Raw genomic sequence first — 24,852 nt, 5'->3', positions numbered from 1 at the left:
GTGTTAGATTGTAACATTTATTTTGAATGTACTGCTCTAAAAGTAGAGAATAAATAGGCAAATTTAGTTTTCTTTGAGAGTATATTTAACAGCATTTTAGGTTTATTTAAATGTAGAAATATTTAAATGAGCTATTTGAAACAATTTAGGGGTTAGACTTACTTGGCATTTGGCATAGCTTATCTTGAGCTATGTGTGTGTGTGTGTGTGTGTGTGTGTGTGTGTGGTGTACACATGGTGTACATATTTCATATACACATAGTCAATATTAGGTTTTTTTTTTTTAATAGAGATGATGTCTTGCTATGTTGCACAGGCTGGTCTCAAAGCCCTGTCCTCAAGCGATCCTCCTGCATCAATCTCCCAAAGTGCTGACATTACAGGTGTAAGTCACCACACCTGGCCCATATTTAGGTTTTTAATATTAGTCTAGTAACTAACATCATATCCACCTGAGTTTGGAAGTACGGTTACAGTAAATTCTACTTATACGTTTCTGCATTCAGTTTTGAAAAATACATTTTAATTTACTTGCTTTTTTTAAAAAATCTCACTCTGTCACCCAGCCTGGAGTGCAATGGTTCAATCTCAGTTCACCAAGCAATTCACATGCCCTAGCCTCCTGAGTAGCTGGGACTACAGGCGTGTAACATCTCACCCACCTAATTTTTGTATTTTTGGTAGAGACAGGGTTTCATTGTGTTGGCCAGACTGGTCTCAAACTTCTGACCTCACATGATCTGCCTGCCTTGGCCAAAGTGCTGGGATTACAGGCGTGAGCCACTGGGCCCAGCTTTTATTTACTTTTCTGCTATCCATCATTAATGTTTATTTAGCTCTAGTTTAAGGGTATTATATATAAAAAGTGAAGATACCTAGGGACTTTCTTACATGCCTTTGAGTGTTTTGTTGATGTTTATAGTTTGAATATATTCAGTAGTTTGTATATTTATTTAATGTGAAGCTTGAAATTAGAGTGACTTGCATTTAAAGTTTTGCTGTTTTAAAAAATAAAGCCATAAAGCCAAATGCTTTTTAAGAACTAATAGGTATACCAGATTAAGGAAAATATTGTAAAATTCATACTTGTGGTTTTACCTCCTGCGGTTGCTCAGTTTAGTAAAAACTTCATTGCCTATAAACACAAGTATAATAGAGAGAACTGAATTGATTTTAAGTTACTCAATGATTACATTAAGAAGAACATGGCATTTATTTGGAAAATAACAATTCCTTTGAATTTCACAGTATTTTTTACTAAATGGGTATTGGGGTTAAAGATCTTGTATGATATGTGGTTTTTCATAATTTAAGTATTTATTATGCTCGAGTTTTGTCCTGCTAAGGGATTAGTGTTTATTAGTAAATTTCTAAACTAGAGGTTTATTATGGAATTTTGATCTACAGTGTTTACAGAAAACTGAATGCACTAACTCTATGAGATCAAATATATTCATTCAGATTTTCAGAGTTGATGATAATCGTTTTCTAGAGAGTGCCTCTACTTGCTTACTGCTATCTTAAAAGCATACACGTATCTCTGCTTTCTGTGTTGCGATCTGTGAATTTTTAGTGGAGAGAGCTATGTAATTGCTCATAGAGAACGTTCATCCTTTTGGTGTTGCTAAAGGATGCTATTTTATTTTGCTGTATATGTTTTTATACTGCAGTATAAGGCACTAAACTAAGACTTTCTTTGAGAGTTCTGAAAGTTGATTTTATTTATTTTTATTTTTTATTTTTGCTAGGATTGTTGCCCTTGGTCCTGATTACCTTACTAAATTAGCTAAGGCAGAGTGACTCATCTGCTGGGTTCGCACATATCTTAGGACAGACACTATGGGCACTCCATCTTAATTGTCTAAATTTCATCACCAGTGTCTCTTGCTATAGATATGTACCAAGATTAAGGATGACTCTAGGATTAAGTTGTGACCCACACTATTAGAGGTAGAGATAGTATTTTGTATCATCTTCCATTTTAGCTTTTTTTTTAAAAAAAAAAAATCTAGTTTTTAGCTATTTTAGTAACATTTTCTTAGTATTTGCCAAATACACAAAATTATTTTATATATGTTTGTTATTTTATATATATATACATACACAAACACACATACACATATAGAAGTCTCTCTGTAAATATATTCTTGTGTTTCATTCCTAAAAAACAAAATACATGATTAAAAGGGACTTTGTAAGATTCACTGTGAGATTTGGGGTTAAAATGTGTGCATTTTCTGGGTCTAGAAGAGAAGAGGGAATCTGAGGTTAAGGTCATTATGCAGTGATGCTGCAAGTCCAGATGCTATCCAGGGAATGTTTAGAGACGTATGCTGTGTCTTAAAAGTTAGACTTTGGACATCACACAGACAGTAAAACACTATTAATTTTATTCTTACCAATTTTAAATTAAATTTTTCTTGTATGTAATCTCAGTTTTCTGCCTTCATGGGAAAGTATTCTGGTAGGACATCAGTGGTTTATGTAAGAGTATAAGGGGAAATGTGAATTACCCTGAGTAGTACAAACTGACCCTTGATGAAATGGCCATGTGCCTTCCTTCCTACCTATTTCCTAATATTTTCCCATGCACACCTTACATTCCAACTCTTAAGGAACTACCTGGTGCTCCTGGAGGAGGCCATGTTCTTTTAGGTTTGTGAGGTTTTGCATGCTTTCTTCTTGATCTGGATTGCCCCTGCCCTAGCTAACTCCCATCCATCTTTCAGGACTCAATGTTGGAACCAGCTTTCCCAGGGAGCCTTTTTGTTTTTATGCTTATTTCTGTCTTTCCTTCTGCTCTGTATTGAATGTTCTGATAGCACCAGCACATGGGTCTGCAATTCTGCCACATATTCATTTTCTTCTTTCTCTCTCACCAGACAGTAAGCTCCTTGGAGTCAGGGAATGTATTCTTTTTCTTTATTTCTAGCACTTAACTCAGTGCCTAACACAGAGTAGGTGCTCAGAAAATACTTGTAGAATGCCTCAGTTTGTGGATAGGGAAATGGATAAATTCATTGTTTAATTTTCTCTTTAATATTGATAGTTGTTTAAAAATCATTTTTGCCTACTAAGTAACCTTTTGTTAGCTTAATTCAAGCAACTATGTCTGAAATAAAGAAATGCTGCTTTAAGCTGGGCATGGTGGCTCACACCTATAATCCCAGCACTTTGGGAGGCTGAAGTGGGAGGAATGTTTGAGCCCAGAATTTTGAGACCAGCCTGGGCAACATAGTGAGACCCATCTTAAAAGAAATGCTACTTTATTAATACTTTAGATTTACCCACAGAAAAGTGAATTGTTGACAGCTTAAATATACATAAGCATATACTTAATCTTTCTTGATCCTACTGATTTTACTTGTCTCTTATAGAGCAATGAGAGGAATCTGGTTTAAACTGCAGTACAGGGAATTTTGATTAAATATAATTGCCAGAAATTAAAATACCAGATATTGAAGTGATTTGTAAGTAAGGTAATTGATTTTTTTCAAGAGTTAAAAGAGGGGGTGGGTGGAGGATTATGAATTATGAAGCAGTTCATCAGCATTGCCCTCAGACTAAAAAAAATTAAAGGAAAGAAAATCTGTTGAGGAATGTGCAAATGCAACCATATTCATGGATGGAGTCTTAAAAATACCCATATGGCTTTGCAGTTTTGTGTATATGGGTGTACTTTAAATTTTTGCCTAATAAGGGAACTGTTATAGACACCCTTGCTTTTTATATAATGGCTTTGGTTTAAGGTAACTAGCATAATATACTGAGAATCTCCCCTCAGCTTTCATTTTTAACTCCTATTTTTCAGAATAATGTAAATAATTCAGAAATCTTTGTCAGTGTTAAGAAATAACAGAAAATTAATGTGTAGAATAAAAGACTTACCCAATGGTTGTTGTTTTTGTTGTTGTTGTTTGTTTTGAGACGGAGTCTTGCTCTGTTGCCAGGCTGGAGTACAGTGGCATGATCCCAGCTCAGTGCAACCTCTGCCTCCTGGGTTCAAGCGATTCTCCTGCCTTAGCCTCCCAAGTAGCTGGGACTACAGGTGCATACCACCACGCCCAGCTAATTTTTGTATTTTTGGTAGAGATGGGGTTTCACCATGTTGGCCAGGATGGTCTCCATCTCTTGACCTCGTGATCCGTCCGTCTCAGCCTCCCAAAGTGCTGGGATTATAGGTGTGAGCCACCACGCCTGGCCCCAGTGAATTTAAAAACAACAACAACAACAAAAACAAACAAAAAACCAGCCAGACCATGGACACAAAGAACATGGTTTTTGAATGCCATCCTCTTGATTGTTTTAATGTAATGAAATATGGCAGTTTGCTTTGCCCAAAATTTAGTCATGTTGCTATACTTCTAACTATAGACATTCTTTCCTGGTTGTATTTGAAGAAAATTACTGTAGTATAAGCCAAATTCCCCCTCATTGCTACTACACCAAAAGAGCACATATACCTTCCTGAGCACCAAATTTATAATCATACTTTTGAATAGAGTTCATTGTTCTTTTTACATGTCATTCTGCAAGAATCGTATTTGGAATAATTTAGGACAGCTTTACTAAATTTATTAATGTAACACTTGTTATAAGGATGTGCTTAAGTTGTAGATTTTCTGTGCTTACAGTGCAAAAGCCTTCTTTATGAAATAAGAGACAGAATTTTACCTGTAATGGTGATAAATAATGCCTTGTCTTTTAAAATGCTATTTTCTAAATGTTTATATCCAGAGTTTATTTGGTTTTCATGGTAACTCTGTTAAGTGAGTGCCCTAATATTATAAATGAGAAAATGTAAGCACAGAAAGGTCAACTGACGGTCAGAGGCATGCAGCATTGTATAATAACTAAGTATTTTCACTTCCACAGCTAACATTTACTAGTGCTTACTGTATGCTAAATACTGTTTTAAGTTTTTTATGTGTATTAATTAATACGTGCTTGGGCTTTAGTGTCAGATCAGAATTTAAGTCTAGCTCTTCTGATCAGTTGTTGACCTTGGAAAAGATACCTAACCCTTTTAAGTCTTGGTTTCCTTATTTGGAACACAGAAATAATGGTAGTATCTACCTTACTGGTTATTTGGATTAAATGAGATCATCCAAATGACTCTGTGTGTGGCATAAAGTCTGTAAAATTAGTTTGCTGTAGAAAAGTAGGGTGGTGGTAGACAGCATTTAGTGTAATTGTTAGCCTCTTGGTAAAATTGTATTCTTTTTTAATAAGTATCATAGTCGATGCAGTTATATATACCTATTTTATAGAAAAATACTGATGTTACAACAATAACATTATAGTTCCATATAGTGCCTGTAACCACCTCTTCTCTTACTGCCTCCTAATTATCTTTCGGTTCTTAGTCTTCCAACAGTGGGGAGAAACCAAAGGGGGTTAAGAAGTCAGAGAGAGTATCTGAGGCATCCACTGGACACCCACAGTCCATTGGATTATGTTCATTCCAGGAGTATTTTGGTATGTCAGTTGCTTGGAACTCAGAATGTGTTTTCTTAGGAAAAATTTCCTTCTAAATGAGGCACAAAAAATATTTTAATCCCTGATACAACTGACATGTTGGATATTTGCACTGAAAAACAGTAAAAGCAAGCAAAAACTATGCAATACATTGTCAGTGTTACTCAAAATAGTTAATAAAATTGAATAAATATTGATTCTCAAGAGATTAAAATAATTTCTGGAGATTCATGTGAGGACTTTTTAAAGTTTTTAAGAGCTTTATGAGTTGGTATACTGATTCTTTAATATATTTAACTTCATTTCAAAGCGTATGACTTTTCGTTGATAGTTAATAGGTGGATCACTATCATTTCTCTTATTTATTTTATTTTATTTATTTTTTATTTTTTTAATTTTTTTTTTTCATTGCATTTTAGGTTTTGGGATACATGTGAAAATCATGCAAGGTTGTTGCATAGGTGCATACATGGCAGTGTGATTTGCTGCCTTCCTCCCCTTCACCTATATCTGGCGTTTCTCCCCATGCTATCCCTCCCCGACTCCCCACCCCCGCTCTGTCCCCCCGACTCCCCCGCAACAGACCCCAGTGTATAGTGCTCCCCTCCCTGTGTCCATGTGTTCTCATTGTTCAACACCCACCTATGAGTGAGAACATGTGGTGTTTGATTTTGTGTTCTTGTGTCAGTTTGCTGAGAATGATGGTTTCCAGGTTCATCCATGTCCCTACAAAGGACGCGAACTCATCGTTTTTGATGGCTGCATAATATTCCATGGTGTATATGTGCCACATTTTTCCTGTCCAGTCTATCATCGATGGGCATTTGGGTTGGTTCCAGGTCTTTGCTATTGTAATCCCTACAAAGGACGCGAACTCATCGTTTTTGATGGCTGAATAATATTCCATGGTGTATATGTGCCACATTTTTCCTGTCCAGTCTATCATCGATGGGCATTTGGGTTGGTTCCAGGTCTTTGCTATTGTAAACTGTGCTGCAATGAACATTCGTGTGCATGTGTCCTTATAGTAGAACGATTTATAATCCTTTGGATATATACCCAGTAATGGGATTGCTGGGTCAAATGGAATTTCTATTTCTAGGTCCTTGAGGAATCGCCACACTGTTTTCCACAATGGTTGAACTAGTTTACACTCCCACCAACAGTGTAAAAGTGTTCCTATTTCTCCACATCCTCTCCAGCATCTGTTGTCTCCAGATTTTTTCATGATCGCCATTCTAACTGGCGTGAGATGGTATCTCAATGTAGTTTTGATTTGCATTTCCCTAATGACCAGTGATGATGAGCATTTTTTCATATGTTTGTTGGCCTCATGTATGTCTTCTTTTGTAAAGTACCTGTTCATATCCTTTGCCCATTTTTGAATAGGCTTGTTTGTTTTTTTCTTGTAAATCTGTTTTAGCTCGTTGTAAATTCTGGATATCAGCCCTTTGTCAGACGGGTAGGCTGCAAAAATTTTTTCCCATTCTGTTGGTTGCCGATTCACTCTAATGACTGTTTCTTTCACCGTGCAGAAGCTGTGGAGTTTGATCAGGTCCCATTTGTCTATTTTGGCTTTTGTTGCCAATGCTTTTGGTGTTTTGGTCATAAAGTCCTTGCCTACGCCTATGTCCTGAATGGTTTTGCCTAGGTTTTCTTCTAGGGTTTTTATGGTGTTAGGTCTTATGTTTAAGTCTTTAATCCATCTAGAGTCAATTTTAGTGTAAGGTGTCAGGAAGGGGTCGAGTTTCTGCTTTCTGTATATGGCTAGCCAGTTTTCCCAACACCACTTATTGAACAGGGATTCCTTTCCCCATTGCTTGTTTTTGTCGGGTTTGTCAAAGATCAGGTGGTTGTAGATATGTTGTGTCGCCTCCGACGCCTCTGTTCTGTTCCATTGATCTCTGTTTTGGTACCAGTACCATGCTGTTTTGATTACTGTAGCCTTGTAGTATAGTTTGATGTCCGGTAGTGTGATGCCTCCTGCTTTCTTTTTGCTTAGAATTGACTTGGCTATGCGGGCTCTCTTTTGGTTCCATACGAAGTTTAAGGTGGTTTTTTCTAGTTCTGTGAAGAAGGTCATTGGTAGCTTGATGGGGATAGCGTTGAATCTGTAAATTACTTTGTGCAGTATGGCCATTTTCACGATATTGATTCTTCCTAACCATGAACATGGAATGTTTCTCCATCTGTTTGTGTCCTCTCTTATTTCGTTGAGCAGTGGTTTGTAGTTCTCCTTGAAGAGGTCCTTTACGTTCCTTGTTAGTTGTATTCCTAGATATTTTATTCTCTTTGTAGCAATTGTGAATGGCAGTTCGTTCTTGATTTGGCTCTCTTTAAGTCTGTTATTGGTGTATAGAAATGCTTGTGATTTTTGCACATTGATTTTGTATCCTGAGACTTTGCTGAAGTTGCTTATTAGTTTCAGGAGATTTTGGGGGGAGATGATGGGGTCTTCTAGATATACAATCATGTCATCTGCAAATAGAGACAATTTGACTTCCTCCTTTCCTGATTGAATACCCTTTATTTCCTTTTCTTGCCTGATTGCTCTGGCTAGAACTTCCAGTACTATATTGAATAGGAGTGGTGAGAGAGGGCATCCTTGTCTAGTGCCAGATTTCAAAGGGAATGCTTCCAGTTTTTGCCCATTCAGTATGATATTGGCTGTTGGTTTGTCATAAATAGCTTTTATTATTTTGAGATACGTTTCGTCGATACCTAGTTTATTGAGAGTTTTTAGCATAAAGGGCTGTTGAATTTTGTTGAAGGCCTTCTCTGCATCAATTGAGATAATCATGTGGTTTTTGTCTTTGGTTCTGTTTATGTGGTGAATTACATTTATAGGCTTGCGTATATTGAACCAGCCTTGCATCCCCGGGATGAATCCTACTTGATCATGGTGGATAAGCTTTTTGATGTGCTGTTGTAATCGGCTTGCCAGTATTTTATTGAAGATTTTTGCATCTATGTTCATCATGGATATTGGCCTGTAGTTTTCTTTTCTTGTTGAGTCTCTGCCGGGTTTTGGTATTAGGATGATGTTGGTCTCATAAAATGATTTGGGAAGGATTCCCTCTTTTTCGATTATTTGGAATAGTTTCAGTAGGAATGGTACCAGTTCCTCTTTGTATGTCTGGTAGAATTCGGCTGTGAACCCATCTGGACCTGGGCTTTTTTTGGGTGGTAGGCTCTTAATTGCTGCCTCGACTTCAGACCTTGTTATTGGTCTATTCAGGGTTTCGACTTCTTCCTGGTTTAGGCTTGGGAGGAGGCAACTGTCCAGGAATTTATCCATTTCTTCCCGGTTTTCTAGTTTATGTGCATAGAGTTGCTTGTAATAATCTCTGATGATGGTTTGAATTTCTGTGGAATCTGTGGTGATATCCCCTTTATCATTTTTTATTGCATCTATTTGGTTTTTCTCTCTTCTTTTTTATTAGTCTGGCTAGTGGTCTATTTTGTTGATCTTTTCAAAAAACCAGCTCCTGGATTTACTGATTTTTTTGTAGGGTTTTTCGTGTCTCTATCTCCTTCAATTCTGCTTTGATCTTAGTTATTTCTTGTCTTCTGCTAGGTTTTGAGTTTTTTTGATCTTGCTCCTCTAGCTCTTTCAATTTTGATGATAGGGTGTCAATTTTAGATCTCTCCTTTCTTCTCATGTGGGCACTTATTGCTATATATTTTCCTCTAGAGACTGCTTTAAATGTGTCCCAGAAATTCTGGTATGTGGTGTCTTCGTTCTCGTTGGTTTCGAAGAACATCTTTATTTCTGCCTTCATTTCAGTGTTTATCCAGTCAACATTCAGGAGAAAGTTGTTCATTTTCCATGAGGCTGTGCGGTTCTGGGTTGGCTTCTGAATTCTGAGTTCTAACTTGATTGCACTGTGGTCTGAGAGACTGTTTGTTATGGTTTCCGTTCTTTTGCATTTGCTGAGGAGTGATTTACTTCCAATTATGTGGTCAATTTTAGGATAGGTGTGATGTGGTGCTGAGAAGAATGTATATTCTGTGGATTTGGGGTGGAGAGTTCTGTAAATGTCTATTAGGTTTGCTTGTTCCAGGTCCGAGTTCAAGTCCTGGATATCCTTGCTAATTTTCTGTCTCGTTGATCTAATATTGACAATGGGGTGTTGAAATCTCCCACTATTATTGTGTGGGAGTCTAGGTCTCTTTGTAATTCTTTAAGAACTTTCCTTATGTATTTGGGTGCTCTTGTATTAGGTGCATATATATTTAGGATCGTTAGCTTTTCTTGTTGCATTGATCCCTTTTATGTAATGTCCTTCTTTGTCTCTTTTGATCTTTGTTGCTTTATCAGAGATGAGAATTGCAACTCCTGCTTTTTTTTGCTCTCCGTTTGCTTGGTAAATCTTCCTCCATCCCTTTATTTTGAGTCTTTGTGTATCCTTGCATGTGAGGTGGGTTTCCTGGATACAGCACACTGATGGGTTTTGGCTTTTTATCCAATTTGCCAGTCTGTGTCTTTTGATTGGGGCATTTAGTCCATTTACATTTAGGGTTAATATTGTTATGTGTGAATTTGATCCTGTCATTTTGATGCTAGCTGGCTGTTTTGCCCATTGGTTGATGCAGATTCTTCATTGTGTTGATGCTCTTTACCATTTCTTGTGTTTTTGGAGTGGCTGGTTCTGGTTGTTCTTTTCTATGTGTAGTGCCTCCTTCAGGAGCTCTTGTAAAGTTGGTCTGGTGGTGATGAAATCTCTGAGTTCTTGCTTGTTCACAAAGGATTTTATTTTTCCTTCACTTATGAAGCTTAGTTTGGCTGGATATGAAATTCTGGGTTGAAAGTTCTTTTCTTTAAGGATGTTGAATATCGGCCCCCACTCTCTTCTGGCCTGTAGAGTTTCTGCTGAGAGATCTGCTGTGAGTCTGATGGGCTTCCCTTTGTGGGTAACCCGACCTTTCTCTCTGGCTGCCCTTAGTATTTTCTCCTTCATTTCAACCCTGATGAATCTGATGATTATGTGCCTTGGGGTTGCTCTTCTAGAGGAATATCTTTGTGGCGTTCTCTGTATTTCCTGGACTTGAATATTGGCCTGCCTTGCTAGGTTGGGGAAGTTTTCCTGGATAATATCCTGGAGAGTATTTTCCAGCTTGAATGCATTCTCTTTGTCACATTCAGGTACCCCTATCAAACGTAGATTAGGTCTTTTCACATAGTCCCATATTTCTTGTTGACTTTGTTCATTCCTTTTTACCCTGTTTTCTCTAATCTTGCCTTCTCGTTTTATTTCATTGAGTTGATCTTCTACCTCTGATATCCTTTCTTCTGCTTGGTCAATTCGGCTGTTGAAACTTGTGCATGCTTCGCGAAGTTCTTGTGTTGTGTTTTTCAGCTCCATCAATTCACTCATATTCCTCTCTAAGTTGTCCATTCTTGTTAGCATTTCATCAAGTCTTTTTTCAGGGTTCTTAGTTTCTTTGCATTGGGTTAGAACATGTTCTTTTAGCTCACGAAAGTTTCTTATTATCCACTTTCTGAAAGCTGATTCTGTCATTTCATCACACTCATTCTCCATCCATTCTTGTTCCCTTGCTGGTGGGGAGTTGTGCTCCCTTGTAGGAGGAGAAGTGTTCTGATTTTGGGTGTTTTCATCCTTTTTGCACTGGTTTCTTCCCATCTTAGTGGATTTATCCGCCTATCGACTTTGTAGTTGCTGTCTTTCTGATTTTGGTAATTTTAAGTCTGCAGCAGCAGAACTCATAAACCCCCTTTTTCTTCCCTCCCGGTGTTCTGTCCCAGGGAGTTAGGGCTTTATGATTTTCTGCTGTCTTGTTGTTGCTTTCCCTGCCCACAAGGTGGCAGCCTAGTTGCACTTAGCCTGCAGAGGCTTCGCTGAGCTGCTGTGGGCTCCGCCCAGCTTCCTTGTGAACTTCCCTGCAGTCCTGTTTATATGGGTGTAGTTAGAACTGCTTCCGCTATGCTGGCCCGCCCCTGTAGTGACGGAGTCTCTGTAGTGGCGGGTTTCCTTGGTTACAGCAAATTGCCCTGGGAACTGCAGGGTGTGTCCTAATGGAGGACGCCCCTCTCCCACAGAGCTGGACCGACCCGGGTTCAGTTGTGTTTCCTGTGGCGCTTTCTTTGCCCTGGAATCTCCTGGCTTGACTCCCTGTTTCAGCTCCCCTTGCTGGCTTACCGGGGACTCGGTCTCGCTCACTCTGCAGGAGGAGCCTCTGCCCCTGCCTCAGGGCGCAGGCCGAGTGGCTGCGCCAGTCAAACCAGCCGCGCTGGCGACCTGTGGGGCTCTTCCACCTGTGAATCTCCTGGTCTGTGGGCAGTAAAAATCCGTCTGGAAATGTGGCGTCCACTCACCCTCTGCGCTTTCTCTCAGAGCTGCAATCGCGAGTTCCTCCTAATCAGCCATCTTGGATCTCCCTCCTATTTCTCTTATTTTTATGTACTGTTGTTAAAGTCATTGCAGGATAAGGGTTGGAGAATGCTTATGAGAGGAATGAAGAATGAGCAGAATAGAGATGTTTCTGACCTAATTGGCCAAAATCCCTTAGAATACATTTTAGAAGAGACAAAGAGAATATACATTCACCTAAAAGAAGTTGTAGAATTAGTTCAGCCCTGGGCCGTTTTCCAAGCCAGAGACAAAGCATGGTGTATATTTGAGCTTCTGGAGAAGAGAAAGGGATAGTAAAGAAGAGGGAGTGGATTGCTGCCCACCTTAAAGTGAGGTGTAGCAGCAGTTCACAAGGGATGTAAGCCAACACCTGGCATGCTGATTTTATATATAAAATTAAAGTTCAGAGTTGAAATTGTTGACTGTCTGTGGGTACATGGTTTTGGAAATGTTCATTTCAGCTATCAATCATATTTGTTCTCTAATTAATATGTAGATTAAAATGAGACTATTCCCATAACCCCTAATAAAATGCCGGATACAGAGTAGGTATTTAGTAAATATTAGTATCCCTGTTTGAGTGAGTTTGATTTTTCTGTGTGTTGTGAAGGGTAAATAAATTGACCAGAAAATTTTCAAAAATATATTGAAATCTCTTGTAACTCTAAACTGTAATTTATCACTGTAATTTCACTGTTCTATGATTCTGTGGCATGCTTGTTCATACCATCGATTTTCTGCTTTACTGACTTTTCTGAACTGGTTTTGGAGGGGTCTTATGGAATAGGAAGATATGGAGGGTGGATTTTGAAGACAGTCTTCAAGAGGAATTATGGTGAGTGAAGTTTAGGAACAGTCACTGGAGATGGAGAATTAGTCTGCTACTGGCTAAAATGGGTTTTTAGAACTGGAATGGAACCTTAGAGGTGGTTTAATCTAACCCTTCATTTTACATCTGTGGAGTATAGAGAAGTGAGTTGTGCAAGTATTATAGCTGTAGTAGAAAAGCCAGAAACAACATAGAACTAAGACTATTTTTACTTTTTCTTCTGAAAAAGAATGGTAACAGGTACATATATTAATTTTTAAAGTTGATGTTATATATTAAATACTTTTTATTCAATCTTTTAGACTTTTGAGTTTGTTTAAATAGATTAACTGAACTGTGTTGCCAGAAAGTTCATAAGGAATATTATTCTTTAGAAATAAGACATTCTCAATGTTTTCCTTCTGTTTTTAGGTTAAGTCAGCAAACAAAGAAAACATGGTATTTTGAAGTATGATTGAACTCCTGATGCTGCAGCACAGGCTAAGAATATTAATGGCCAGATCTAGGTAAGTTGAAGTTGATTTGCTTTTTATATCACTAAGCCTATATTTACAATTATTTTTTATTTTTATTTTAAATAGAGATGATGTCCCACTATGTTACCCTGGTTTCGAACTCCTGAGCTCAAGCGATTCTCCACCTTGGCTTCCTAAAGTGCTAGGATTACAGGCGTGAGCCACCACTCCTGGCTTATAATTGTTTAATGAGAGAATTTAATAATGTCTTCTTGAACTGCAACCATTGCTGACACCACCACCTCCACTTCCAAGAATGGCTTTAATTAAACTAAGACATGTTTACTAATTTAAAGTAGTCAGCAAGCTTGTTACAGTATTGCTCTTCCCAAACAAAAGCTACCTTTTATTTTTTGAGACAGGGTCTTACTCTCACCCAGGCTTAGAGTACAGGGGCATGATCATAGCTGAGTGCAGCCCCGACCACCTGAGCTTAAATGGTCCTCCTACCTCAACCTCCAAGTAGCTGGGACTACAGGTGTGGGCCACTTTGCCCAGCTAATTTTCTGTTTTTTATAGAGACAGAGTTTCACTGTGTTGCCCAGGCTGGTCTTGAACTCCTGAGCTTAATTAAGCAGTCCTCCTGCCTCAGCCTTCCAAAGTGAAGGCATGAGCCACCACACCCAGCCTACCTTTTGTCTTTTTTTTTTTTTTTTTAAAGAGAAAGAGAGAGAGAGAATGGGAAGGAGGAAAAAGGAAGAGAAAGAGAGAGAGCGAATGGGGAGGAGGAAAAAGGAAAAGAAAGAGGGAGAGAGAATGGGAGTATTGCTTTCTTGCCCAGGCTAGAATGCAATTTAGTAATGGGTATTGAAAACCTCTTGTATACTGATAATTATACTTAATGATGTAGTCAGGAAGGAATAAGGGAAGAAGATAACAAACAAACAGCCAACCAATATTTCATTTAAACCTATGAAATGCTATGCGATTACTGAGGAGTGATTTACTTCCAATTATATAGTCACTTTTGGAATAGGTGTGAGGTGGTAATGTATGTTTTGTGTATTTGAAGTGGAGAGTTCTATAAATGTTTATTAAGTTTACTTGTTCCGGGTCTGAGTTCAAGTCCTGAATATCCTTGTTAATTTTCTATCTCGTTGATCTATAGAATCGTTAGCTATTCTTGTTACATTGACCCTTTTACCATTATGTAATGTCCTTCTTTGCCTCTTTTGCTCTTTGTTGCTTTAAAGTCTACTTTATCAGAGGCGAGAATTGCATCTCCTGCTTTTTGTTTATTTGTTTATTTTTTACTCTCTGGTTGGTAAATCTTTCTCCTTCTCTTTGAGTCTTTCTGTATTGTTGCATGTAAGATGGGTCTGGATGCAGCATACCAATGGGTTTTGGCTTTTTATCCAATTGAAATATATATAAGTTTAATACTGGCGTTTGATGCTAGCTGGCTGTTTTGCCCATTAGTTGATGTAAATTTTTCATTGTATTAATGTTCTTTGCTTTTTGATATATTTTTGGAAAGGCTGATATTGGTTGTTCCTTTATATGTATAGTGCTTCTTTCAGAAGCTCTTGTAAAGCAGGCCTGGTGGTGGTGAACTCTCTAAGTACTTGTTTGTTCGCAAAAGATTTAATTTTTCCTTCGCTCATAAAGCTTAGTTTGGCTGGATAGGAAATTCTGGGTTGAAAGTTCTTTTCTTTAAGGATGTTAAATATTGGTCCCCACTCTTTTCTGGCTTGTAGGGTTTCTGCTGAGAGATCTGCTGTGAGTCTAATAGATTTCCCTTTGTGGGTAACCTGACCTTTCTCTCTGGCTGCCCTTAGAATTTTCTCCTTCATTTCAACCCTAATAAATCTGGCAATTATGTGCCTTGGGGTTGGTCTTCTTGAAGAATATCTTTGTGGTGTTCTCTGTATTACCTGGAGTTGAATATTACCTTGCCTTGCTAGGTTGGGAAAGTTTTCCTGAATGATATCCTGAAGAGTATTTTCCAACTTGGATTCATTCTCTTCATCACATTCAGGTACACCTATCAAACGTAGATTAGGTCTTTTCACATAGTCCCATATTTCCTGGAGACTTTGCTCATTCCTTTTTATCCTTTTTTCTCCAATCTTGTCTTCTCGTTTCATTTCATTGAGCTGGTCCTCGACTTCTGATATCCTTTCTTCTGCTTGATCAATTCGACTGTTTAAGCTTGTGCATGCTTCGCGAAGTTCTCGTGTTGTGCTTTTCAGCTCCATCAATTCACTTATATTCCTCTCTAAATTGTCCATTCTCGTTAGCATTTCGTCAAACCTTTTTTTAAGGTTCTTAGTTTCTTTGCATTGGGTTAGAACAAGTTCTTTTAATTCACAGAAGTTTCTCATCACCCACATTTTGAAACCTGCTTCTGTTATTGGAACACACTCGTTCTCCATTAAGCCTTGTTCCGTTACTGATGAGGAATTGCATCCCCTGTAGAGGGAGAGGCATTCTGATTTTGAGTATTCTCTGCCTTTTTAGGCTGCTTTCTTCCCTTGATTATATATTTATCCATCTGTCGTCTTTGTAATTACCGACTTTCTAACTAGGTCTCTGAGTGGACGTCCAACTTTTTGATTCCCAGCACCGAAATCTGAGCAATCCACTGCGCCGGCCAAGACAGCAGTGTTAAGGTTGATGGTGCCTTTCTGCCCAGGAATCTCTGGACTCTGCACCAAGAACTGCCGCCTTAAGGCGCCAGCAAAACCGCCACGCCGGCCACAAGAGTCGCTCTGGCGACCCGTGGAGCTCCTCCGCTGGGAATCTCCTGGTCCGTGAGCTACAAATATTCGTCTGAAAGTGTGGCATCCTCTCGTTCTCTGCGCTTTCACTGGGAGCTACGTGCCCGAGCTGCTAGTGATCAGCCATCTTGGATCTCTCACCACCTTTTGTTCTTAAATGTACCCTACTTTTGTATGTCACTCTCTTGAGGGAGCATAATAAAATCATTTGTGTTTTTGCTGAGTTACATACTTGGAGGAGCGCATGCAAATGAGATCACGATTGTTCCTCAAGTGTGTACAATATTAGTGCATATAATTTGGTGTCACATAGCTCAGATGTAGTCTCCAGATATTAATCTGGTAGTTATAAATGCAGAATATCTAGTATCTAGCCTTTTCCCTTGCCTAACAGTGTGTGGTTTAGGAGAAAGAATTAGAGATGTGGATGAAAACTTCACATTAAAGAAGTCTCCTTTCAGGAATTGGAAGATTGGCCATGACTGCCTATGTTCCAGCTGTTTCTATCCCTCACTCATACTAAGCCTATTCTTTAGCCTTACTGAGGCCACCTGTTTTTTTGTTTTGTTTTGTTTTGTTTTGGGTTTTCCCCCCCATTTTCTATTTTGTTAGCTCTCTTCTTTCTTTACTTCTTTCCTGACTAGTTGTGATGATCTGTCACTTCAAACCCCTGTATTACCAATATCCTTTAGTATTCGTGCCCTCTTATCCTCTGACCCTGGATCAGTTGAACTGTCTACCCCGTGGACTGCTGAGCAGCTATCAAAACAGCATACCTTGCCTCTGCAGCCTCTGCTGAGTTCTCATCTCAGCCTACTTAATAATCTTGCTCTCTTTTCTTGGATAGTTCCTTGGTGACTAATCCTGCCATTCTCAAGTGCCTCATTCTGCAAGCCTTGCCTTCTGTTTTACAAAGGAAATTTAGGGTGATAAATGTTACCTACTTCAGCCTCTTTTCTACGTTCCACCACCCTTATATCTTTCATCCTTCCTCAGAGAATGAAGCATTCCTCCTTCTCTGGGTAAACCTCTCAGTTTGGGCCCTAGAACTCATCTCTAGTATCCCCTCTTCTTGAGCTGTCAATTAGCCCTTCTCTTTCCTTTGTTTTTCCTGTTTTTAAAACTTTGTTGACCTATTGATTATAAGCCTGCATAAATCTATGTCATCTTAACATATATAACTCAAGTAATATATTCTCTTTTGAATATGTTCACACCTTAACCCTCTCTACTCCTTATTTTTTCAACCAGTTCTTGAAAGGCCAATTTCCATCCTCTAGGGATTACCTCCTTATCTTCCACTTGCTCATTGCAGTTTGGTATCTGTCCCTGCCATGCCACCATGGATGGTGCCCTCCTGCTTGATGCTTAGGTTTTGTTTGTTTGTTTTTTTGTGGTTTTTTTTTTTACCTTCACTGGCTTCTCTCTACTCCTGTATTTAAACGCATTTGTATTTCCCCAGAATTTCAACCACAGACCAGTCTTCATACTATTCTTGAACCAATGTCTTCTATTTTAGAGCTTCAAATACTACATGTGTTCTAACATTTTGCCTTCTCCCTCAAACACATTCTCATGTACTTAACTATTGCACTTGGCTGTTTACTGGGCCCTCAGTTTAACGTATCTGAACAAATCGTTATCCCTTCCTCTTGAAGACTACTGTTTTTTGCATATCAGGTAATAGAACCGGCACCCTTTGCCATGCTGGAAACTGCCTCTTTCTTCCATTATGTCAAGTCAATTCTTGGTGCCACTAACTTTTCCTCTTAAATTTAGTATTTTCTTCTTTATTCCTACCGTTGCTGCTCTTGTTTTAGGTTTTTATTATATTTCACTTTTTAATAATCCCAAACTGATTTCCTTTCCTCTGAGCAAAACTCCTACTTAAATTTATCCTACAGATAGTTATATTTAAAATGCACTTCTGACATCTCACTTTCTTACTTAAAATACATCAGTGGTTTTCCATCATGTGTAGGATAAATTCCTTTCTCCTTGGCATGACATACAAGGCTTTCATGTCACATATTAGGCATTTCAGTAATTATTGTTGTACTGAACTGAAACAGTCAGTGTGGACAGAGTCCCCAAGTAGGTTGCACCACCACTCATATAAATCATGTATCACTTAATGATGGAGACACATTCTGAGAAATGTGTCATTAGACAGTTTTGTCAGTGTGCATACATCGGAGTGTGCTTACACAAACCTAGATGTTATAACCTACTATACACCTATATGGTATAGCCTATTGCTCCTACTCTACAAATCTGAGCAACATTACTGTACTGAATACTGTAGGCAGTTGTAACACAGTGGTAAGTATCTGCATTTCTAAACACAGAAAAGGTACAGTAAGAAAACTATAAAAGAGAAAAAAGTGGTACACCTGTATAAGACACTTGCCATGAATGGAGGTTATGGAACTTTAAGTGCCTCTTGAGTGAGTTGGTTAGTAGTGAGTGAATGTGAAGGCCTAGAATGTTATTGTACATTACTGTAGACTTTATGAAACTGTACACTTAGGCTATACTGTTTGTCTAAAAAGTTTTTTTCTTCAATAACAAATTAAATTTAGCTTACTATAACTTTTTTACTTATAAACTTTTTAATTTTTGAAACTTTGACTCTCTTGTAATGATACTTGGCTTAAAACATACACATTCTACAGCTGTACAAAAATAATATTTATATCCTTATAAGCTGTTTTCTGTTTTTAAAATTTTTAATTTTTTTTACCTTTAAAACTTTTGTTAAAAACTAAGACAAAGACACAAACACACACATCAGCGTGGGCCTATACAGGGTCAAAATCATCCATATCAATATCTTCTCCTACATCTTGTCCTACTGGAAAGTCTTCAGGGGCAATAGCATGGAGCTTTCATCTAGGAAAACTGTGCCTTCTTCTGTAATACCTCCTGAAGGACTTGCCTGAAACTGTTTTGCAGTTAATTTTTTTTTAATAAGTAGAAGGAGTACACTCTGTAATAATAGTAAGACATATAGTGTAGTAAATACATAAACGAATTACATAGTCATTTATCATTATCAAGTATTATGTACTGTACATAATTGAATGTGCTTAACTTTTATACACTGGCAGTGCGGTAGGTTTTTTTATACCAACATTATCTCAAACACATGGTAATGTGTTGCACTATGAATGTCTCTATTATCCCTTTACTTAAAATTTTTATATTACTCATCCTATAAATTATTAATATTAAACATTTATTATTTTTTAAGAAATTAAATGTTTATCGAATATGTGCCATGTCAGTCAGTACGCCTAGTGCCCTGGAAAATGAAGAAGACAAGATTTTCTTTCTTTTTTTTTTTTTTAAGGTTTCCTATGTTTCAAGAGATCACAGCAATGTGGATGGTGCAGAAAGACAGACCTTGCAATAGGATGTGAGAAAGGCCATGACAGAGTTATGCCCATTCTATTGTGGGAACACTAGAGGCAGGCTAGCTTCAAGTTCATTTGAAGATCAAGGCTCAGATCTAGGGAACATGTCCCTAGCTTGTTCAGGCTGCTTTTTGGTTGGGTCCCATTTGTCTTCCATCCTACCCTTGTAGTCCAGTCATACTGAACTCACTTTCTCCTGAATGTGGCGTGACCCTTAATGACTTTTGTCTGTCTCAGGTGCTTATTTATCTTTTTTTGCTTAGTACATTGTTTGTACTCACCTTTTAAATCCCAACTCAAATAGTGCCTCCTGTCCTGCCTAACCCAGAAAGTTAGGTGCTCCCTTTCATGTGCCCGCAGTACTCTGCTCATATCCTGAGTTATCACAGTACATTATCTGCATTATCTGTTCGTGCGCGCTCTCTCCTCTCTCTCTCTCTCTCTCTCTCTCTCTCTCTCTCTGCCTCCCCCCTCCCTCCCTCCCTCCCTCCACCCCTCCCTCCCTCCCTCCCTCCCTCTCCCTCCCTCTCCCCCCCTTCCTCCTTGACACTCACAGCTCTTCAGAGACAAAGATGATGATGTAAGTGTCCTTGTACTATGATACCTAGCTGGCATGTTAGTTAAAGTAAAATACCAAATATCATGAGTCTTAATTAACTTTACTATTATATGTTATCATATACACTTTTGGTTTATACACTAGTACACTTTTTCATTTTCTTAATACTTACACCTGCCAGGCATCCTTCACATTTGTTTTGTGCAGTCCATTTAAATCACAAAGGTCCTATAGGACTACTATATGTTAGGTCTTGTGTTAGGTACTAGGAATGTAAAAATGAGTAAGGTTCATTCCTGCTGTCAGGGGGCTCACAATGGAGGAAAGAAGACAGATAAACAGACGCTTGTCACAATTTCTACTCAGTATGAAGTGTGATAGATGCTATGATACTAGAAAGCCCAGAGTGCTTTGCAGTAGGCATGACAGTGATCCATAGTAAGTATAACTCACCTAGTTGCTTGGAGTCAGGGAAAGCATCCCAGATGAACTGCACTTTGAGTTGAATCTTGAGAAAGCAAAGAAGCAGAAAGGGAGCAGCTTGGAAGGGTGTGAGAGACCAAGGTGCTCTGGGGAAACTGCAGCTTGTTCATTCTGATTCGACTAAGAGTAGGGCTTCAGACAGAGAACAAGGAGAGTCTAGACTGGATCTGTAGGCAGGGTTCGGATTGTATCTGATCAGACTATCATACTTAAGCGTTTAAACTGTTATACTGAAGGTAGTGGAGAGCCACTGAATAATTTTCAGCAAGTTTCAATCAAATTTATGTTTGTAATGTTATGTTTTGTAGCTTCTGTGCTTCCTTCCCTCCTCCTTTTTCATATATTTTCATATTCTATCTGATTATTTCCCTTATTTGTAAGGGATACTTTGATGTTTTCTTTGTCTGCTCAGTTGGAGTATTCTTAAATACTCAATGTCAGGTATATAACCACTTATCTCTAACCATCTATGGGAAAGAAGTATTGAATAGACATACTGTATCAGTTTTGCCAGTGTTCTGTGTGTTACTTTACTGCTTAATTTTGAGTTGTCTTTCTCTTTTACTAATGCACTATTCGAAATTTGGTTTTCTTTTGATTACCAATTTGATTTTGTTTTAATTACCAATTTAACTACCAATCTTGTCTTGTGGAGACATAGAAGATACTACAATGAGTAACAACAGTCAAAATACCTGCCAAGCCAGAAATTCACCATCCCTTTGGTGATTTTTTTATTTAAAGAAGAACAAGCATGGTAGTCCTGTAGTTCCAGCTACTCAGGAGGCTGAGGCAAGAAGATCACCTGAGCCCAGGAGTTTGAGCCTAGCCTTGGGCAGCGTAATGACCATCTCTGTCTATCTGTCTCTCTCTCTGTCTCTCTCTCTTTCTCTCTCTCTTTAAAGAAGAGCGTGAAATTCCTAATAAGCCACAAAGGGTTAATTCCATTATTCCAATATTCTTAAACAAAAATTAATTATTTAAATAATATTATATATATGAGACCTTAAGTTGGTTTGTTTTTTAGATAATTTTAGAATAGGTGGCCTTTGCAAATTTAACTAGAAATTTGAGATTTGTGTGACATTATTAATACCTCACAAAATTTACTCTTATTCTTACTGAGTAAAATCAACTAGCTAGTTGTGTAAAATCTAGCTGCAGCCATATACCTTGTTGGGCTTAATTTTCTGCATCAAAATAATGTTTCCATTAGATGATTTCCAAAGTGTTTTCCTGTTTACAATTTTTGTATTCTTCATCTAATAAATTTTTCCAAATTATTTTTCATGTAGTACACACATGGTCTTCTGAAGAAGCCATGGGTAGCTGTTGTAGCTGTCCAGATAAAGACACTGTCCCAGATAACCATCGGAACAAGTTTAAGGTCAGTAAAACTGGTCAAGTTGTGTATCTTACTGCCTACTTGGATGTTCTTCTTTTATTTCACTTAACATATCTTACTTACTCCTGGCTTTTATCACCAAACTCTTCTATTTCCCTTTCTTTCTGCCCTGTCTTTTCTAGATTTAATAAATGATGACAACATTTTCTTACAGTACGGAATTTTTTTTAGTTTTCCTTTGGTCTTCTGTATCTAATTAGCCATACAATTCTGGTAACGCTGTCTTTAAAATGCCATTTCACAGGGTGCCTTTTCAGTCGAATCACTGTCTGTCTTTCAGTTATTATTTTCATGCGTGCCTGCGTGATTTTTTAACTGGACGCTTACCTCAAGTCACCCTCTGATTCATCCTGTAGTCACCATCAAATTAATCTTCTTCTTTCATCATTCACTAAGCTGTTTGCCAAAACTTCTGTGGTGTTATGTTACCTATAGGCTAAATGCTCCCATAGTTGTTATGTGTCTCCTAATCTGACCTCGATCTGTTATAAAGAATAGCCTTGATCACACAAACCTAGGTGTAAGTCTGTTACTTTATAAGCTTTGTGACCTTGGGCAGGCTACATTATTACTAAGTCTTACTTCCATTTTTTGTACAATATAGTCTAGGATTGTTATGAGGGTTAAATGAGAAAAATTATACATATAAAGCTCTTTTTTCACTCCCATGGGAATAGTAACTTCTCCCTAAATGTTATCTACTATTCTTAGTCTTTGGATGTTTTCTGAAGCTCAGCAGTACAAAACCTTTGCTTATATGAACTCCATGCCAATCTTACTTTGGTCTCTTTGAAAGACACTTTCTTTGTTCTGCTTTAACATTGTGTCTTCATGATGTACCCTGTATCTCCTGACCCACTAGATTTCGCTTCTTACTTTATTTTGTGCATGAATTTAATTATACTAGCAGTCCAGCTAAAGGCCTTCCTCCTCTTACGTGAAGGTGTCTCTCAACAAGCTTAGACCACAGTTCCTGCCTTCTGCAGCCTCTGTTGCATTCATCACTTAATCATATACTGTTTTGTGGTTTGTATATTTTGTTTCCCCAGTGGGAATATAAATTTCTTACAGATCTGAACTGAGTGTTACACTGCTACGTAGACCATGGCTGACACACACATTATTTGATGAATGAACTAACAAATTACAAATAACTAATTAGCAACAATGCATTTTCCTGACGAATTGGTGAAATATTTGTATGACTGTTACTTTTTTTTAGGTCATTAATGTGGATGATGATGGGAATGAGTTAGGTTCTGGCATAATGGAACTTACAGACACAGAACTGATTTTATACACCCGCAAACGTGACTCAGTAAAATGGCACTACCTCTGCCTGCGTCGCTATGGCTATGACTCGAATCTCTTTTCTTTTGAAAGTGGTCGAAGGTGTCAAACTGGACAAGGTAGAACCTTTGTTTTTTTCCAAATATTATATTTGAAATATTGCTCTTTCAGCTATTTTATATATAAAGATTAAATTAATATTTTTTTCTCCTGAAAAAAATCCCAAAATAAATAGGTTGTTAAGAAAAGATATGGTATACTATGTATTCATTTATTAAGTTTTTATTAAGCATATTGTCTATGTGGGAAATTTTGGCTTGTGTTAACTTTAAGATTTTTTAGTAAATGATTAGGCCTGCTAAATTGACTAAGTGTCTTTATCATTGGTTTTTTTACTACCTACTACTTGAATGGCCTTGACAAGTTACAACACTTCTGTTGAATGTTAAGTTTCTTCTCTATAAAACGGAAATGGTAATACCTATCTTATAATTATTGTAATAATTAAACAAGATAACGATTGGCAAACACGTAGGGACTTTGCAAGGGGCCTGTTACATGGCAAATGATCACCTTGGAATGGTGAGTTGGGCTCCCCCTGCTGTTAAAAAAACAGACTAGCGTAATTGTGCAGGTCTTGATTTCATTAGCTTTATTTTGGGCCATCTCTTTTAGATTAATGAAAATTATTCTGTAAACTTTTGGCAGGGGTTTGTTTTGAAACAGGGAATAATCAATAATTTATCATATATTTATTTAAAATGAATTTCTTACTCTTGGTGCATAGAATGCTTATTTTACAATTCTGCTCTTTGTCAAGTGTTCCTATAGTTTTTTTTAAAGGTATATTAACTATTTTTCCCTTTTGGTTTATATTTTTAGGAATCTTTGCCTTTAAGTGTGCCCGTGCAGAAGAATTATTTAACATGTTGCAAGAGATTATGCAAAATAATAGTATAAATGTGGTGGAAGAGCCAGTTGTAGAAAGAAATAATCATCAGACAGAATTGGAAGTCCCTAGAACACCTCGAACACCTACAAGTAGGTACCCATTTTTCCTCTCACATTTTGAGTAACAGGTGTTTAGTTGTAAGCTATAGATGATGGATAGTTAGTCTATAACACACTGGAAATCACCATTGGATAACAGAAGTATAATGGTTGTCAGTTTTTAAAAACAGCTGTAATTCTAAGTACGTCAAATATTTTAAAAATGAAAACATTATTTCATAATATCTAAAATATGGAGTGGGTGGGTAATACTATTTGTGCTCTGATTTCTGCTGTCTTGGCAGAAAGACCTTCTATAATCCTCTCAGTACAGATTGGATTCTTACTCATTTTTATTCTCTTTGCCCTACCCTGCTGTTCCTTAAACCAATAAACAAAAACTCAGCTCCAGGATTTGCTGCTCAGAACTTACCTAATGGATATCCCCGATATCCCTCATTTGGAGATGCTTCATCCCATCCTTCAAGCAGACATCCTTCTGTGGGAAGTGCTCGCTTGCCTTCAGTAGGGGAAGAATCTACACATCCTTTACTTGTGGCTGAGGAACAAGTAAGCATGTGCTACTGTGTAACAACAGCAATAATGATTCTTCAGAGTTAGCCTATCACTGTGCTAATACTGGAAGATTTTATTCAGCTTGAAATTTAACTTTCACTGTTTGTAAATTACTTTCATAGTGAACAGTCAGAGGAAATAGCATATATTTGTTGGTGTATGTTCAAATACATGTGGGTATTCAGGGGAACTTAGCATTATAGTAGCTTGTAGGTTC

At 37.8% G+C, this 24,852-nt stretch overlaps 1 protein-coding gene across 7 annotated transcripts in view; it reads left to right on the top strand.

Annotated features, from left to right (window-relative positions):
- FRS2 (fibroblast growth factor receptor substrate 2) overlaps positions 1–24,852 on the top strand; it is a 116,477-nt gene that overhangs the window by 85,218 nt on the left and 6,407 nt on the right. For all 7 annotated transcript variants that reach the window (XM_012441274.2, XM_064376998.1, XM_064377001.1 and 4 more), the window contains 5 exons: positions 13,093–13,187; positions 21,670–21,761; positions 23,002–23,188; positions 23,952–24,110; positions 24,466–24,629. In XM_012441274.2, coding sequence (XP_012296697.1) covers positions 21,696–21,761; positions 23,002–23,188; positions 23,952–24,110; positions 24,466–24,629 — 576 coding nt within the window. In that variant the 5' untranslated portion in view covers positions 13,093–13,187; positions 21,670–21,695. The remainder of the gene's footprint in view (positions 1–13,092; positions 13,188–21,669; positions 21,762–23,001; positions 23,189–23,951; positions 24,111–24,465; positions 24,630–24,852) is intronic.

This window comes from Aotus nancymaae, unplaced genomic scaffold (genome assembly GCF_030222135.1).
Source record: "Aotus nancymaae isolate 86718 unplaced genomic scaffold, 86718_ANA_hifiasm-v0.15.2.pri h1tg000016l, whole genome shotgun sequence".
Classification (NCBI taxonomy): Eukaryota; Metazoa; Chordata; class Mammalia; order Primates; family Aotidae; genus Aotus; species Aotus nancymaae.
Note: the sequence above shows the minus strand (reverse complement) of the source record. Positions and strands in the feature narration are given on the sequence as shown.